This window comes from Equus przewalskii, chromosome 29 (genome assembly GCF_037783145.1).
Source record: "Equus przewalskii isolate Varuska chromosome 29, EquPr2, whole genome shotgun sequence".
Lineage (NCBI taxonomy): Eukaryota > Metazoa > Chordata > Mammalia > Perissodactyla > Equidae > Equus > Equus przewalskii.
In genome coordinates, this window is record NC_091859.1 from 29,772,430 (window position 1) to 29,788,444 (window position 16,015).

Sequence of the window (16,015 nt, forward strand, 5' to 3'; positions counted from 1 at the left end):
TTTCCTGATATTATAGCTGATTTTACAGCTAAAACCTTCCTAACAAGTACATCTCCTGTCTACAGTGTTATGCCGTTGTCTTCCCTGATATTATCAGTATAAATTAAGAATCTTTTATGTGTCAGACCCTGTATTAGGTATTTTATTTCATTTCATCTTTGCCATAACTCTAAACGTTAAGGATTATTTAATGCTATTTTATAGATGAGGAAATTGTGGCCCAAAAGGTGTAGCTAAGATGGGTTGCTTTTTGTCAGTTCTATATCGCTTCCTTTGGGGGGCTTCCTTCCCCCACTCTGTGTGATTCTGAAGGAGCTGCTTTCAAGTATATCAATGGGTGGGCACATGATCCAGGCAGTCCAATCAGAGCATCTCTTCACTCTGTGACTGGGCCGGAGGGAGACACGTGAGCCCGGCAAAGCCAATCACAGTCCTTCCTTGGCACATACTGGCTAACATAGTTAAGAATCTCTATCTGACTCTAGGATCACACACTAAAAGGACCTCATAACCCAACTACAACCAGGAGCTATCTTGCTGCTGTGCAGAGAGAGTCTGCCTAAGAATGAAGCCCCGACTCAGTGAGAATGGGTGAAAAGGAGGCCAATGACATCGCTTGAACCCTGGATCCAGCTGTGCCTGAGACAGAGGCCTTGGACTTCTCAGTTACAGGAAGCAGTAAATTCATCTTGTTACTTAACATAGTCTAAGTTGGGTTTCTGCCACTTTCCGCTGAACAAGGATGGAGTGAGCACCATGTAGAAGCTTAAGAAATCTAAGTTCTCTCAATTTTCTTCCTTAAAGTGACCACTCCCCATTAACCTCCCAACCTATCAGTTGACAACATGTCAACCGTGCCAATCCAGCCACCTTTACTCCCTCACTACCCCTTATGTGTCACATTTGGTCCAGCCTCTAGCCCGTGCACATGCTGTTCCTTCTATCTGGCTGCAGAATTATGTCTTTCCAAAGAGGTTTACTTTTAAATAAACTTCTCCTTAGTCCGTTACCCTGAAAATGACTGACAGGCCCATTTGCTAAAAGTGGCAGCAAGAATTAAGAGCCTCCAATCCAGGTAGATTGTCTTTGAAATGTCCTATTTTAAAAGTCAGTGAGTATTGCCCTGTAAAGAAAGCACTATGGTTTCCCATTTGTGCTGAGTTTTATACTCAAGATAACTTCATAGAAATTCTCTCACTCCTTCTTCACAGCCCCGTTAAGAATTGGGTAAGGTAGCAGTTAACATACCCAACAGGTGAGAAAACTGAGGCCCAAAGAGGTGAAACAGCTTGACTCAGCAGCAATCATCACGTCCCACATGGAATTAGAGTTCTTCCCACCTCAGCCCAGCTTGAGAGGCAGGGACCTGTCCTAATTTGGCAGGTCACAATTATAAGCATCCAGGCCCAACCCTCTGCCATACCCAAATTAGCCAATGAAGTCCCATCGGATTAGGTTGCCAGATAAATTCAGGATGGGCAGCTACATCTGAATTTCAGATAAATACTTTTCTTAGAATAAGCATGGCCCAAATATTGCGTGGGACACAGTTACAATAAAAAATTATCCATTGTTTAACTGAGCGTCCTCTGGTGTTATTTGTTAAATCTGACAATGCTACATCAGATGTTCTCCCAGGAGACCATAAGGGGTGAAAGCTGTAATTTCTTTGGGAAGTCAGACTTCTCATGGATGGATCCCCTGACACTGCTATTCAGTGCAGAGTATGATTCTCTAATGTTTGGTACGAGGGAAAGGGTTAATGTCATTTGATACTGTGACCAGGATCCAGGAACTCCTCAGTCTGACCCAATTGTTCATCCTCTTTCCAAAAGCTTCCTGGAGGGTCTGTTCACACAAAGAACAATTGCAAAATGCGGCTCAAGATGCCATTTTATTACAGACAGAGCAGTTGCCTTCCCCATTAGGAAACTGGCCCATTGGTCTTGGACTCTGAGCAATCAGACGAGCCATTTGTCTGCCGTGGGATAGAGGGGAGTGCAGAGAAAGGGGGCAGGCAGGGGAAGAGGAAGCATGGGGAGAAAGTGTGGCTGAGTCTTAACCTTTGATGGTATCTCTAGTCCAGACTGAAGGAACTGGGTCAAAAGTCTCTTTTGGAAACTGGAACCGAGAACATAGAAAGTTGGAAGCTATGGGGTAAGCCAAGGCAGGTCACAAAATCAGGGAGGAGAAAGCTAGGCTACAAAAGGAGGGGAAAAATAAAGCTGTCTGCAAAGAGGAGCAGAAAAGAGGGTGCTTAGTTTTCTTGGATCCCACTTCTCCACTTCCTGGTTCCAGCTGCACCGCCAGCTGCATTTCTTCTGAGAACTTCGAATCAATTCTCCTTTGGTGCTTAAGCAACCTTGGGTGGGTTTCTGGTACTTAAACCCGTTGTGTCACTTACTTAACTAGGAGAAAAACAACCAAATAAAGAGGCAAGGTCCCACTTCAGTTCAGTTCATTGCAATTTATTTAATTTAAAAATAAAAACAAAAAACCCAAAAAACAAAACAAAAATCAGTTTCCAATGAAAACACAAACACTTTGGGTGGTTATCCAGCTTTTTTTTCCCTGTAGGCTGTTCCGGGCTCAAACCAATCAAATGAGTTAAAACCAATGTTGACTGGAGCCATAAAGCATGTTGCACCAATTAAATTACACCAATATATTATTATAATACCTTTGAAATGCCTTTCAGACCAATAAATAAAAAAAAGACAAATTCAAATAAAAAAAGTCAACTTTTTATTACCAAAAAAAAAAAAATAGAAATTAAATAAAAGTCACAACATGGATTTAAAAAAAAAATGCAGTCAAGTTTCTCTCTCTTTTTTTTTTCTTCTAGGAATGATACCATGCCAGTAAATCCCTACAGAACATTTCCAGTTTGGCAATAAGCAGTCAGTCGATCATTCACATTTGTACTCAAGACAGCAGGCCTGGGCAACACATCCCTGAATTTCATCCTGAAAAGTGCGCCCCCGTCATCTGAAGAAGCAGCACCTTATAACAGGGATGGAAATTCAGAGAGGACTTAGCATTTTTCATTTTGCCTGGGGTCTTGAAGCACTTCCTGAAAACTGATCATGCCTTGAAATTTACCTGTAAAAAGAAGTATAATTCTACTCCTTTGGCAGATGTGTAAACTAAGACACCGAAAGGCCCACCGAGGCAAGGAAAGGACCAGAGAGCTGACATCGAATCTCCCGTTTGGTCCACCAGGTCAGAAAAGTGTCTCTCACTTGTAATTCCATGGAAATGACTCAAACATGACTTCCTCGGCTGGGGATTGGCTGGTAGGGAGGATGGGACTGACTCAGGAAATAGAGGAGCTGCTTTTCAGGGCTTTTCCCTCTATTTCCAAGTTTTGCCTTGAAAGGGCAGTCAACATCGCATCTAAAAGCAGAGGATGTTAGCAGAATGTCAGAACGAGGTGGGGCCTGAGACACCAGCGGATCCACCCTTCCAACCCTCACTGAAGGGAACGCTCAGCCCCCAAAACACGGCAGTGTCTGAGGCCAGTAGCTAGTTAGCAGCACACCAGGACTCAACTCAGAATCTCGGCCTCTGAGTGGAGGACTGTCTTTGCCACAATCCACTGTCTGGGCTTCTTGACAAAAGAGAACATACATGTGGGGGTTTTTTTGGGGTGTGTGGGATTATTTTCCTCGATGATGTCATTTTTATTTAAAGATTAGAAGGATGGAAAACACTAAACAGATGCAATCACTTGGCAAAAGGAAAAAACACATCAACCAGTAGGTAGGTGTGATACCTAAGTCATGCTGACAGCTACCCGCTAGGCCAGCTGCCACGTGAGGGGCCGGCAGTGAGGCAGGAGAGGCTGTTCAGAAAAGGTTGCATAAAACGAGTTAAGGAGCAGGGAGCTCAGAGGTTGCAGAATGCCCTCCATGCACCCACACACCTCATACACACAATTTGCTATAGCTTTTTTTTCCCTTTGAACCTATATTGGAGTTCAGGAAAGAGATGGAATTGAATGAAAGCAAACTGAGAAGCTTGCCATAATACACTACTCAGCTCAACCTGAAGGCGCAAGCCCAAACCCTAGAGCTGGTGGGAAGGGGAGAAATGGGAGCTGCCTTCTCAGGGAAAGGGCAACCTCATCCTACTTAATGTTCTTAGTGCCCTCAGGTGAGTTCTTTCTCATCTCCCTATGAACCATTGTCTGTTGGTATTCCCAAAAACACTCCCAAGACTAGTCCTCCTTATGTGTCTAGGTGGCTCTCGGAAGTCAGCCATCTTGATACGAGGGTTTCGATTTGCCCAAGGCAGTAGAATCTGAAGTCATCCCAAATTCCCAAAGAAGACCATTCATTTCGAACCCAGTGTCTGGAGATGTCCCATTGTGGGAGTGACTTTGTCAGATAAGAGTCCTGTCACACCTCTTTTTTGCCTCCTCCAGGATCACTTCAATGAATCCTAAGAAAATGTTCTCTCTCCTCTATGCTTCCTCCTAACCCACTCTGCTCTTTCAACACCTTTTTCCCCAAAGCCTAGGAGACCAAAACCATGACAGAATACCCAGATTTGGGGATAAAACACCTTCTGCCTGACTTCCTTTTCCTCCTCCAAATATCCCACCTACACACTAACTCCCAGAGCAAACTTGCCTACTCTGAGAGGTCTACACTTGGGGGATCAGTAAACAGAGCAAACGGTTGAGCCAGTGGCTCCTTTGGAGACTATGGACAGTATCACATCCAAGTCAAAGCATTCATGCAGGCGAGAACCCAAGAGGCAGCATTCCAGTTAATATTGAGACGTTAAGGAAATTGACAAGTCGCCCCCTTGCTGGTGTGGATCAACGTCCCCTCATCTGCACAAAGACCACAGAGGGTCCTGAGCTCTGTTATACACCATAGTTTTGACACCACTATCTTTTTCCCTGTCTACCTTCGGGAGGTTATGCTGAACAGCAAAGCAGACATCAGGAAAGAAGAAGTGGAGAGCAGGGAGCCAAAAAATCACCATGGGCTGACTCTATGTCCTTAGCAGAGTTCAGAGCATTCTCTCTCTGACCAAGGCTCTGTCTTCCATTCATGGTAGACTAGCAAATTGACAAATGCCACGCCAGAGGCATACAAGTTCACATAGATCCCACAGGATGCCTTAACCTAACTCCCAGGGCTTAGCCAGGTCAAGGATGGCAACTACATGGCAAGAGTGCTACTGCCCCACTTCCCATTCCCATGGCAGCCATTACTATTCAATCATAGCACTCCTTCCTGGGCTACTCAAGCTAGCACATTCAGCAGCCACTATCAATCAATCACTGATTCAAGATCAGGTTGCTGAAATCTACTTGCTGGCCTCGTGTGCTCAGACCAAGCTTGCTATGGGAGGAGAGGAGGAGCAAGCTCTTTGAGCTCACCCACAGCAGATGGCTCCAGTCTCTCTTGCCCCTCCTCCAGAAGCATCTGGACGCTTCTAGGGAAATGCTTCCTCTCCCACACACTTCCTCCCCACCCTCTAAGTGCTGGCCAACACCACCTCCCCGGGACAGCTGGTCCTCTGGGAGGTGCCACAAAGCAAATGCCAATTAGGACCCAAATTCTGACTGGCAGTTGACAGGACTGGAAGAGAGCCCACATCTCCCTTTTAGGTGCTGGCTCAAGGCTGCAAACCTGGCCAAGCAAGATGGCAGCACCAATCCTTTTTCAGTCTCTTGTCATGGCCAGCAAAGAGGTAACCAGCTCGTTAGCACAAGTCACTGCTCCCCTTCCTCCCTCGTACCCACCCCCGCCCCGCCCTGCACCCCGGGGGAGCTAGTTGAGCTTGTTGCAGATCTCCAGCGCTTTCTTGTAGACCTGAGTCACGTCATCCATGTCCGTGAGGAGCGAGAAGCTGCTGTCTCCCAGCCGGTTCCGGTACCGCTTTAGGTACTGGGGCCGGGGCCGGTTCTGGAGCCCCTCAAAGTCCTGGATCTGGAGGAAGTTTTCGGCGGAGACGCAGCTGCGGATGCGCTGGCGGGCAGGGCGATTCTCCTGCAAATCCAGCAAGTCGAAGGAGTCGCTGGACAGGACGCTGTCTTCGCTGATGACGCTGGAAGGCCGGCTGTAGCTCCGGGAGAGGCCCTCGGCGGGGACGCCAGGCTCCAGCAAGGATTCCAGTGTGGGCATTTCGGGGCTCGCGAGGGCCGGGTCCATGGTGCCTGCTGAGTACTTGCTGCTGTGTTTCAAGATGCCCTTCCTGCGGCAGGAGAGGCTGTGGGACGTCACTCTGGCTGGGTCCGGGGGGCTGGGGGAGGGGATGCTGCTGCCCATCCCGTCATTACTGTCCAACAGCTCTGAAGACTCGCTGCGCTCTGGGGAGGAGTAGTAACCCGATTCTCTCTGCTGGGTCTTCTTCAAGATGCCTTTCTTGGGCATCGTGGCTGACTGTTTGGGGCTGAGTTTACCAGGCACCTCTGCCTCGGGGGAGCTCGGGACGGGCACGCCAGTCCGGCACAAGTCCTGCTCCATCTTGAAAGCAGAGGGTAAGGCAGGAGTGACGACGCCTTCGATGAAGCCGGTGCTGTGAGAGCGATGCTCGCTGTTGCTTCGCTTCTTCAGGATCCCTTTGGGCCTCTTGGAATTCAACTTGGATGGGCTTTCGGGCACCGAGTCCTGGCCGGACTGGGCAAAGTCATTCTCCTTCTTGGACTTCTTCAGCGACCGCTGCCGCTCCAGCATGACCTCAGAGGCCCCGGGTTTGGCCAGGCCCTTAATTTTGGCTTCGGCCTCAGCCTGCAGCCCCGTGGAACGGTGATGCCAATCGATAATGCGCGCCAAGAGCGGGGACTCGGAGTTGTGAAGGGCATCACAGTCGCAGACGCTGCTCTTGTAGCCCCAGTTCACCCACCAGTGGTTGGCTATGTCCTCGATGGTGGCCCGGCGATCAGGGTTCACCATCAGCATCCACCGAATGAGTCCTCGAGCATCTATGGGTCAAGAAACAAAAGGAACGATGCATTACATGGGAGCTTTTGGCTTTGGGACAGGGCTGACACTCCAGGAGTGGCTAAGGAGATGCTCACTTTAAGAAAACTCTACTTGGAACCTTGGTCCAGCCACACTATAGAGCGGGAAGCCAAAGTCTTCCAGACTGTACATCAAAAGCATCATCAAGGCTCCGAACCACCGGCCAGTGCGCTGTCACATCCTGGCACGTTTTCCATATGAGTGAAGGAAAGTCATGAACTACTGAGCTTTTCATCAACTCAAGATCTTTAAAAATGGGGAAGGCCAGGTAACCGGGAAAGAATCCAGACCCGACCCCGAGCAGGGCCCCACCATTCCTTTGGTGGATATCATTTTACCAAAAGGGGAAACAGGTGTAGATCACCCTGGATTTCTTTAGTCCCTCCAAGGTAGGCTTGTATAAACATGCAGTGCTCAGGGTTACCGGGAAAGCATGTAGGCACGAAAAGGAAATTCGGGGCTGAGAGGGAGAAAAAAAGGCTCCTCATCAGAGAGGGGAAGACAGAGAAGGATAGAGAGAAGCTCCACCCTGGCACCCCCAGGCAGTGAGAGGGGCCATGCCCTAGGCGGGCCTGACCCCAAGCCTTGGCCAGGTTCTCAGACCCACACCCAGGGAGCACACCTCTTTCTCTCTCTGACATAAGCCGGAGCCTACTGAGCTGTCAGATCACAGAGCTGATCTATATCTGCTCTCCATTTACAGCCGGTCTGAAAAATTCCATTTGCAAATTTCTGCTGCCAGAGAATTAGGGGAAAGTCCCAAAGGGATGTTGAGGAGGCCACAGGAACCAAATGACTCTCATAGCTTATAAACTGACTTCTAAGATCAAACTATGCTCCCCCAATGGGGGTTGAATTAAATCCTGGGAAGGCGCCACCTCCCTTCACCCGCATAGGTCGGCTAATGGGCAGCTGGCAAGGCCTGGCAAGGGGGCCGGGAGTGAGCCATACCCATGAAAAGTTACACGACGATCGCTCATTCAGTCATTCACTAAGTATTTTCTGAACCCCTGTCACGTGCCAGGAATTGTGTTGGAATCAGTTAGCTGGGGAGGCAAATAAGACTGCCAGAGAGGTCATCTGAAATCTTTCCAAAAAAAAAAAAGGTTGGCTTATTGAAAAAATATGCCTATCTATAGACATACACTCATCTACAATGGTCAATCCTCACTATTCACTGATTCTATACTTGTAAATTTGCGTACTCATTAAAATTTAGTTGTAGCCCCCAAATCAATACTCGAGGTGCTCTCCTGGTCATTTGATTATATCCTTAGAGTGGCAAAAAATTCGAGTTAACCCCAACGTGTATGTGTGTCACCAGCTGAGGCCAAACAAGATGAGGACACTCTGCCTCCCCGTTTCTGCTCTCATACTAACAAGTGTCCTTTTCACAGTCTATTTAGTCCATGTTTTTTACATTTTTTTGTACTTTTTGTTGGTGATCCTGCTGTTTAAAATGGCCCCAAGCATAGTGTGGAAGTGTTGTCTTGAGTTCCTAAATCCACGAGGGCTGTGGGGCACCTTATGGAGAAAGTATGTGGCTGGGTAAGCGTCGTCCAGGCGTGAGTTACGGCGCTGGTGGTTGTGAGTTCGATGTTAATGAATCAAGAACATATTTTAAATGAGGTGCTTTACACAAACATACATAAAACAAGGTTCTGTACTGATCGGTTGACAAAAGTATTGTGACCAGATGCTCACAGGAATCGAGCCCTGTATTTCCACTAGGAGCAAAGGTTCAGGATTCACCAGCTTTGTGTTCATAGCAACTTTATAGAACACAACTATTGCAAATAATGAGAATCATTTATGTGTGTGTGTGTGTGTGTGTGTGACGTATATGTATGAAGGGTCTGTGTTAACGACACTCCAAACACAGCCACCTGTACACACCCTTTCCATCCACATATAATGCTCTCCCATCAAGAGATGGAGCTTATGGCCTCGGCTGCTTTGACCAACAGAACATGGCGGAAGTGACATTATCTGGCTTCCAAGTACAGACATTAAGAAGGCTTGGTAGCTGCTTCTTCCTCCATCTCTAAGCTGCCATGTGAGAAGTTCAGGCTCCTTCCTGGAGAGAGAAGCCTGGGGAGCTTCCTCACAGAGAGGGAGCCCACATGGTGTCCCACAGTCAGCCCCAGCCCAGCGGCCACCTGATTCCAACTGTAGGAGAAGCCCAAGCGAAGCCAAAGAGCTCTAGCCGACCCAGGGAATCGAGAGAGATGGTTACATGGTTGTTGTTGAAACCACTGAGTTTGTTTTGTGGGGGTATGGGATACAATTGGCATACAGCAACAGATCACGAAACCGTGCCCATGTGCCATAGCCCCCGCCGGGGGCACAGGATTGAGAAAGAGCAGCTGGCGCCCTCATGGCACTTACAGTCCAGTGAAGGTGGTTCATATGTCCACATGGACTGGAAGGGACTTCATGTAACACCTTTTCCAAAATTTTAATTTACAGGGAGAAACTGAATCCAAACAGGGAAGGGGAATCGCCCACATTCACACAGCAAGCAAACAGGACTCCCAGCCCACCCGCCATATAGGACGTTTGTTTTGAAATTCCATTTGGGAAAGTTTGGGCAATCAGCTGAGCAGGCCAGCTCTGCCAGAAGGCAACGGTCTGGAGAGAAGAAGGAGGAAAGGCAGAAGACCTCATACAGACAGTAAAACAGAAGCAGCAGGAGTGAGCTGGGGCAGGCACGCCGACCACTCCCGCCCGACCCTCCGCGGCCACGCACCTGAGGGCTGCGTGGGCTCCCGGTACTCTCCACTGCTGATCTGCCGAATGAGGTTTTTGTGATCGAAACCATCGAAGGGCATGGTACCATAAACGAGAGTGTAAAGCAACACGCCCAGGGCCCAGCTGTCCACCTGGAGCAGAGAGACAGGACACATAGGGGCTGGGAAGCAGATTCCAGGATGCCTTGCAAACCATTAGCATCACAGCCTGTGAGCACCCACCCTCAACGACCCCAGGAACTGAATTTAGCACCTGGCAGACAGGGTCCCACCGCAGCCTGACACCTGATATGCAGTGCAGCTGGGGCCTGCCTCAGAGCCTGACCTTTCCATTTCAAACAGAGACCAGGTCGCAATGTAGATGAAAACCTTCTCAAACAGATTATCTTCTCTGATCTTCAGTACAGTTTTGTGAAACAGGTAGGGCCTGGATTATTTTCAACCCCATTTGACAGATGAGAATACTGAGGCATAAGGAAGCTAAATGGTTTCTCCAGAGCCTCACCCCAGTGATGGAGAGAAGACTGGGACACAGGGGCCTTCATTCCTAATCCAGAAATCAAGTCCTTCCTGCACCTTCTTCAAATGGGTCAGGGGCTGCAGACTCAAATGCTTTCAAGAGCCAGGCAGACAGCAGACAGGAACAAAGCAGGAGGGAACCTGGGGGACGACGTGGAGCGCTGGTGATGGAGACAAACTGAAACGTGCATTCACCCAGCGTAAGCAAGCAGCCTCCTCTTGGCCAGTGGCTGCTGCGTAGTAATGCTGGCCCAGCCCTGCTAGACCCTTTGGTTTTTCAAGAGAAGTCAGAAACCAGACTTTCATGTGAAATCTCCCAATTATTAAGTGTTTGTTCAGTTTGTTTTAGAAAGACTAATATGGCCAAATAAAGCAAGCTTGCTGGCCAGATCACAGCCTGCCAGCTTGTAACCTCGGAGAGAGATCATGGGAGATCAAAGCATTCATTATCGATGATAAACGTACAGTGTCGAGTTTCTACAATTTTGTAAATTGAATCCTACGCTCCTCCCTTACATTCTTATTTTAGGAACACTTTCTCTTCACTCTAATTGGTAGAGGCTGTTGGCAGTCGTCTCTTCACCCCCCAGGCCGGCCCCAAATACTCTCAAACAGATAAATATTTGGAAGGAAACATTTCAACCCACTGAGCAGCTGCTATTCAAAAGGATGCTAAGTGGATGAATCTCTCTGTAAAGAAAGCATCTTTTTGAAAGAGAATAATCACTCGAAACTCACCCGTTTTCAAAATAATATTTTCACATACACATCTTTTACGGTGGCCCTGAAAGCTTTAGGCATATAGAGAAATGCATTTCTCATGAAAGAGAAGATGCAATTAAAATGTAGTTCCTTAATCAAAAGTACAGGTTGTCAAAAATATACGAAAAAAGGTACTCACTGCGGAGCTGAGAGCTTTTTGTTTTTGTTTTGTCTGTTTTGTTACAATAGGGAAAACTGAAAACAATCTGATTGGTTAAATCTAGGGACATGATTAAATAAATGATGGTACATTCATAGAATAACATATGTTCTCATTAAAAACCATGTTTTTAATCATAAATTCAGAAAATGTCACAATTCTAAGTTAATAAAAAGCAAGATATACACATGTATATACCTATATAATCTCAATTATTTTTGAAACACAAAGATCTACACTGGAAAAAAGTCCAAAAGAAAAGTCACAAAAATATTAAGTGGTATTCTCTTAGAGAGAGATTGCAGGTAACTCTATTTTCTGGATTTTTCAAATTTTCTCCCGGGTGTGTATATTATGTCTTTTATAATCGTATAAGGAAAAGTTTTATTTGTTTGCTTGCTTGTTGGTTTCTTTTTAAGTGTTTCCTGGATTCAGTTCTTGCCCTCCCCTCTTTTCCTGCCCCCAACTCCACTCCCCACCCTCCCCCCATATACACCAGGCAACCTGCTCACCTCTGGCCCTCGGTAAGGCCTCCCATTGACAATTTCAGGAGATGCGTAGAGTGGGCTCCCACAGAAAGTTTGCAAGAACTTGTCCTTCTGGTACAGGTTGGAAAGCCCAAAGTCAGCAATCTACAAAGAGAAGCAAGACCCAGGGAAGCCCGTTAGCATTCCAGTAAGTGCCTGCCCTGGATCAACTCTCACCACACGGCATGAGAGCACCTGAGGGTCTGCCTGCTGGGTCACCATTTTCCCCCCAGTCTTGAGTCTTTATGAGGGGACCCGTCAACACAAGGGGACCAGTGACTCCCAACTGCAGTCCTTGGCCTTCATCACAAGTTCTGTCCTATCTGCACACTTCATGCTGTTACTTACTTAAAATTACTCCCTCCGTGGACTCTCTGTTTTCACTCGATTTAGACTTGCCCTGAGAAATCGCCACAAAATTCGAGGCTTGATGTTTCTGATGAACACTAGAGTGCATAACTATTCATCTGAAAATTAGCTATCTGTGGCCCACCTAAAATCATACTGCATCCACGGTGGTGTGCATATCCCAACTTTGGAAAACCCTGCCCCGGGCAACTGACACCACCATCTTTTCATCCATCCACACTCTGATCAGAACCGTACTGTGCCCACCTTGTGACCCTAGATAAAACAGGTCCAGCGCACTGGGTTTTGAGTCATCACATTTCGGGCCAAATTCGGCCACTAGCCATCTGTGTGACATGGAGCAGGTCACTTAGCTAGTCTCAGTTTGCACAGCAGAAAATGGGAACCCGGGATCCCTATGCTGTTTTAGATTATAGGATTATTGTGAGAATAATAAGAAAAAAAAAACTGATCAATCAAACTGAGACTATGCATGGAAAAGTGTTTTATAAACTTTACGTCTTCGGGTTCCGTGCAAATGTTTTAGCTAATCTTGCTTCTCCCGTGTTGCATGCTCCTTAAAATCATTCTCTTCACCTTTGGTTTCTAGAAATGTTTTATTTATTACCCTTTACGGCAGCACTCTTCCATGTATATATACATACACATTATCTCATATATACATATAATGTATATATACTATATATAATGCATGTACATATATACGTATGTATATATAATATAAATATATAAATTCTCCTTGCCTACTAGACTGAGTCCCCTGAGGCAGGTGGCAGGTTCCACATCTTCCCCTCATCTTTCTACCATCCACACCTAGCACCTGCCCCCACCCAAGAAACACTTGTCATTAGAATAGGCAATATATTTTGCAAAGCACAAGATCATGAACGGGTAATGCAAAATAATAATAATAATAGACTTAGTTGCCACTTAGTCAACAACCTCCAATTCTCAGCACTGTTCTAAGCACTTTGTGCTCTCTAGTCTAATCCTATCTAAAACCCGATTTACACAAAAAGGTGAATGTGCTGCATGCCACCAAACTGTATACCTAAAAATGGTTAAAATGGTCAATTCTATGTCATGGATATTTTATCACAATTTTTTTAAAAAGTCATTGAACAGACGAGGAAACGGAGGTTTAGGGGGATGGGGTTATTCATCTCAGGAGAGCTAACTGGCGATGTCAACGCCGTGTCGTCGCCACAGCTCCAGACCACTGCGCGCACGGCCCCGGGTAATCCACAGATTCCTCTCTAGCCTGAGCCTTTCACTCCAGCCTCACAAGCCGAGCCACTGGGGGCTCCTGCCCTTCCCCAAGCTGATTCCCATTGGCGCCTTATAAATAAATAGGCTGAGCGATTCACATGCCCAGAGAGCAGCCCAGCCCAGACGCAGCTGAGGCTCTCTTTTGAACGCAGCCCCCAGAATAAGCCTATTTTGTAAAAGTTGTCCCTGAATGAATGGAATGTCATTGAAAGCAGCTGGTGTACAACCGCCCTCAGAAAACGCATTCTCGGGGCTCAGATTGCACTTAATTGCCCTGAATTCCACTTTCTTATCAAAGCCCCTGACTTGCTTGCAGGAAGCTGGTTGGAAACTTTATGAAGTGTGCCCCGTCAATCAGAAGAGGAATGGCACGGCTGCAGCCCTGGCATACCCCAAGAAGTCCAGGGCTTCATCCTCTCCGATGGCAGCTAAGGCAGGGACAGCCACAGCATAGCACGCGTCCCAAGGAAAATACATTCCCTTCCCCGCTGTGAAGTCTGCAGGGTCTGGAACACCGCAGGAGCTTCCAAATACACACGTGTGAGAGGCCCCGCCGGCGCCATGTGCAAATACACACGCACACTCGCACCAGGGGTTCTCCAAGTCTGGGCATCCTTGCGTTCTTTGTAGCCGTTGTGAGGAGTGTGTTTATGTTATGGCCCACTCCCATCCTCACAGACTGATGTTTATCAGCCTCTCCCAGTAAAACTGTCACTGCCGCTCACATAAGATTAATAGAGATCTAGATTAGTCCGTGTTCTTGGCACTTCAATGGAAAAGCCATATTAATCAACACATACAAACACACATAGTTCTCAAACCTTGAGCCACTCACACTTGGGCTGCAGCTCTAAGATTTACTGCCCTAAGGAGCGTCGATGAACTATAAGAAGGGAAAAGGCCATTGGTTATGCAGCTTCTCAAAGCCTCAGTTTTCTCATCTGTAAAATGGAGGTAGGAACAGTGTCCACCCCCACAGTGTCACAGAGAAGATTAAATGGCATAAAGTATGTCAAATGCTTAGAACAGGAACTGGCATGGCTTTGGAGCTCAATAAATATTTGCCTCCCACTCTTAAATCCACATAGGTAACTTTATGAACTTCTTGATACTGATGTTTGATGCTCAAAACGATACTGGTTTTCCATCTAAGGTAATGAAGGAAGGTTTCTTTTTCGAATATAATTTTTAAAACGGAACTGAACTAAATAAAAAATATAAAGTAAAATAGCACAGAAGATAGCAGGAAAAGGCAAAATCCATGAAGAGAGTGAAAGAAAGCTGAAATTTGGGAAATATTGATTTAAAACATCACAAAACAAAATACCCAAGTCCCAGAATTGGTTTTGACCTGAAAGAGCGCTCAGAGATGAGCTCATCCTGCCCCTCGCTCTGTAAGTGAAGCAACTGAAGGTTAGAGGACTCAGAAGCTTTGCTGAGGGGCGCAGAGATGAGAACAACTACGTGGGCATTGGGAGTCTTCTCAACCTGTATGCTTTCTCTGTAACGGGACCCCAGTTGTCTATGGAGGGTGACTCTCTAGCAGAGGTAATGGGGCTTTGCTTTTTAAGTCATATTTTGCTGACATACTGGTGATCTTTGAAGAAAGGTAACTACTTTGCTTTTTTTTTTTTTTTTGAGGAAGATTAGCCCTGAGCTAACATCTGCTGCCAATCCTCCTCTTTTTTACTGAGGAAGACTGGCCCTGAGCTAACATCTGTGCCCATCTTCCTCTACTTTACATGTGGGACACTGGCCACAGCATGGCTTGCCAAGTGGTGCATAGGTCCGCACCTGGGATCCAAACTGGTGAACCCCAGGCCACCAAAGTGGAACATGCGAACTTAACCACTGTGCCACCGGGCTGGCCCCACTACTTTGCATTTTTGCTGGCTATGGATTGTTCCCCTGCCCCGTACTGGTTCAGAACCACCCTGTGTCTCCAAACTGGGCTATTACGTTCAGCCTGGGCTCTGAGAAGGAATCTGGGAAGTCAACACTCATGTCCTCAATTTTTGGACTTTTTATTAATATCAAGCCTTTCCAGAGGTGTACCCTACTGGGTGAAAATCAGAGTTAAAAAGATAAACGAGGAAGTCACTATTCACATTTCAAAAGGATTAACCTCACTACAGCATGGATGAACCTTGAAGATGTTCTGCTAAGGGAAACAAGCCAGACACAAAAGGATAAAAATGATATGATTCCCCTTATATGCAGTACCTAGAAGAGGCAAATTCACAGAGACAGAAATTAGAATGGTGTCAGGAACTGGCAGGAGGAAGGAACAGGGAGTTGCTTTTTATTGGGCACAGAGTTTCAGCATAGGAAGATGCAAAAGTTCTAGAGATGGATGGTGGCGATGGTTGCACGACAACGCAAACGTTCTCAATGCCCCTGAAACGTAGACCTAAAAATGGTAAATTTTATGATACGTACATTTTACCACCATTTAAAAAAAAAAAGGATTACCCTCAGATCACTGTGAATAATCACTGTGAGCTCACCCGACGAAAAGGAAGTAACAGCTTGCCGATGATTAACCGCTGGGAAAGGATGCTGATGACAATGATAACATAAGCGTCTGATCGTCATCTGCAGTGTCTAAGAGGAAGTGCGCTGGACTGGACCAACCGATCAGAGGTTCTGCAGCCAGAAGAACCTGGGGCTAACTTT

The 16,015-nt window shown here is 46.7% G+C and overlaps 1 protein-coding gene across 3 annotated transcripts in view; it reads right to left on the bottom strand.

Moving 5' to 3' along the window:
- Positions 1–2,452: 2,452 nt before the first annotated feature.
- NUAK1 (NUAK family kinase 1) overlaps positions 2,453–16,015 on the bottom strand; it is a 73,260-nt gene continuing 59,697 nt past the window's right edge. For all 3 annotated transcript variants that reach the window (XM_070600553.1, XM_070600554.1, XM_070600555.1), the window contains 3 exons: positions 11,687–11,806; positions 9,733–9,865; positions 2,453–6,943 (listed from right to left, as the gene is read on the bottom strand). In XM_070600553.1, coding sequence (XP_070456654.1) covers positions 5,790–6,943; positions 9,733–9,865; positions 11,687–11,806 — 1,407 coding nt within the window. In that variant the 3' untranslated portion in view covers positions 2,453–5,789. The remainder of the gene's footprint in view (positions 6,944–9,732; positions 9,866–11,686; positions 11,807–16,015) is intronic.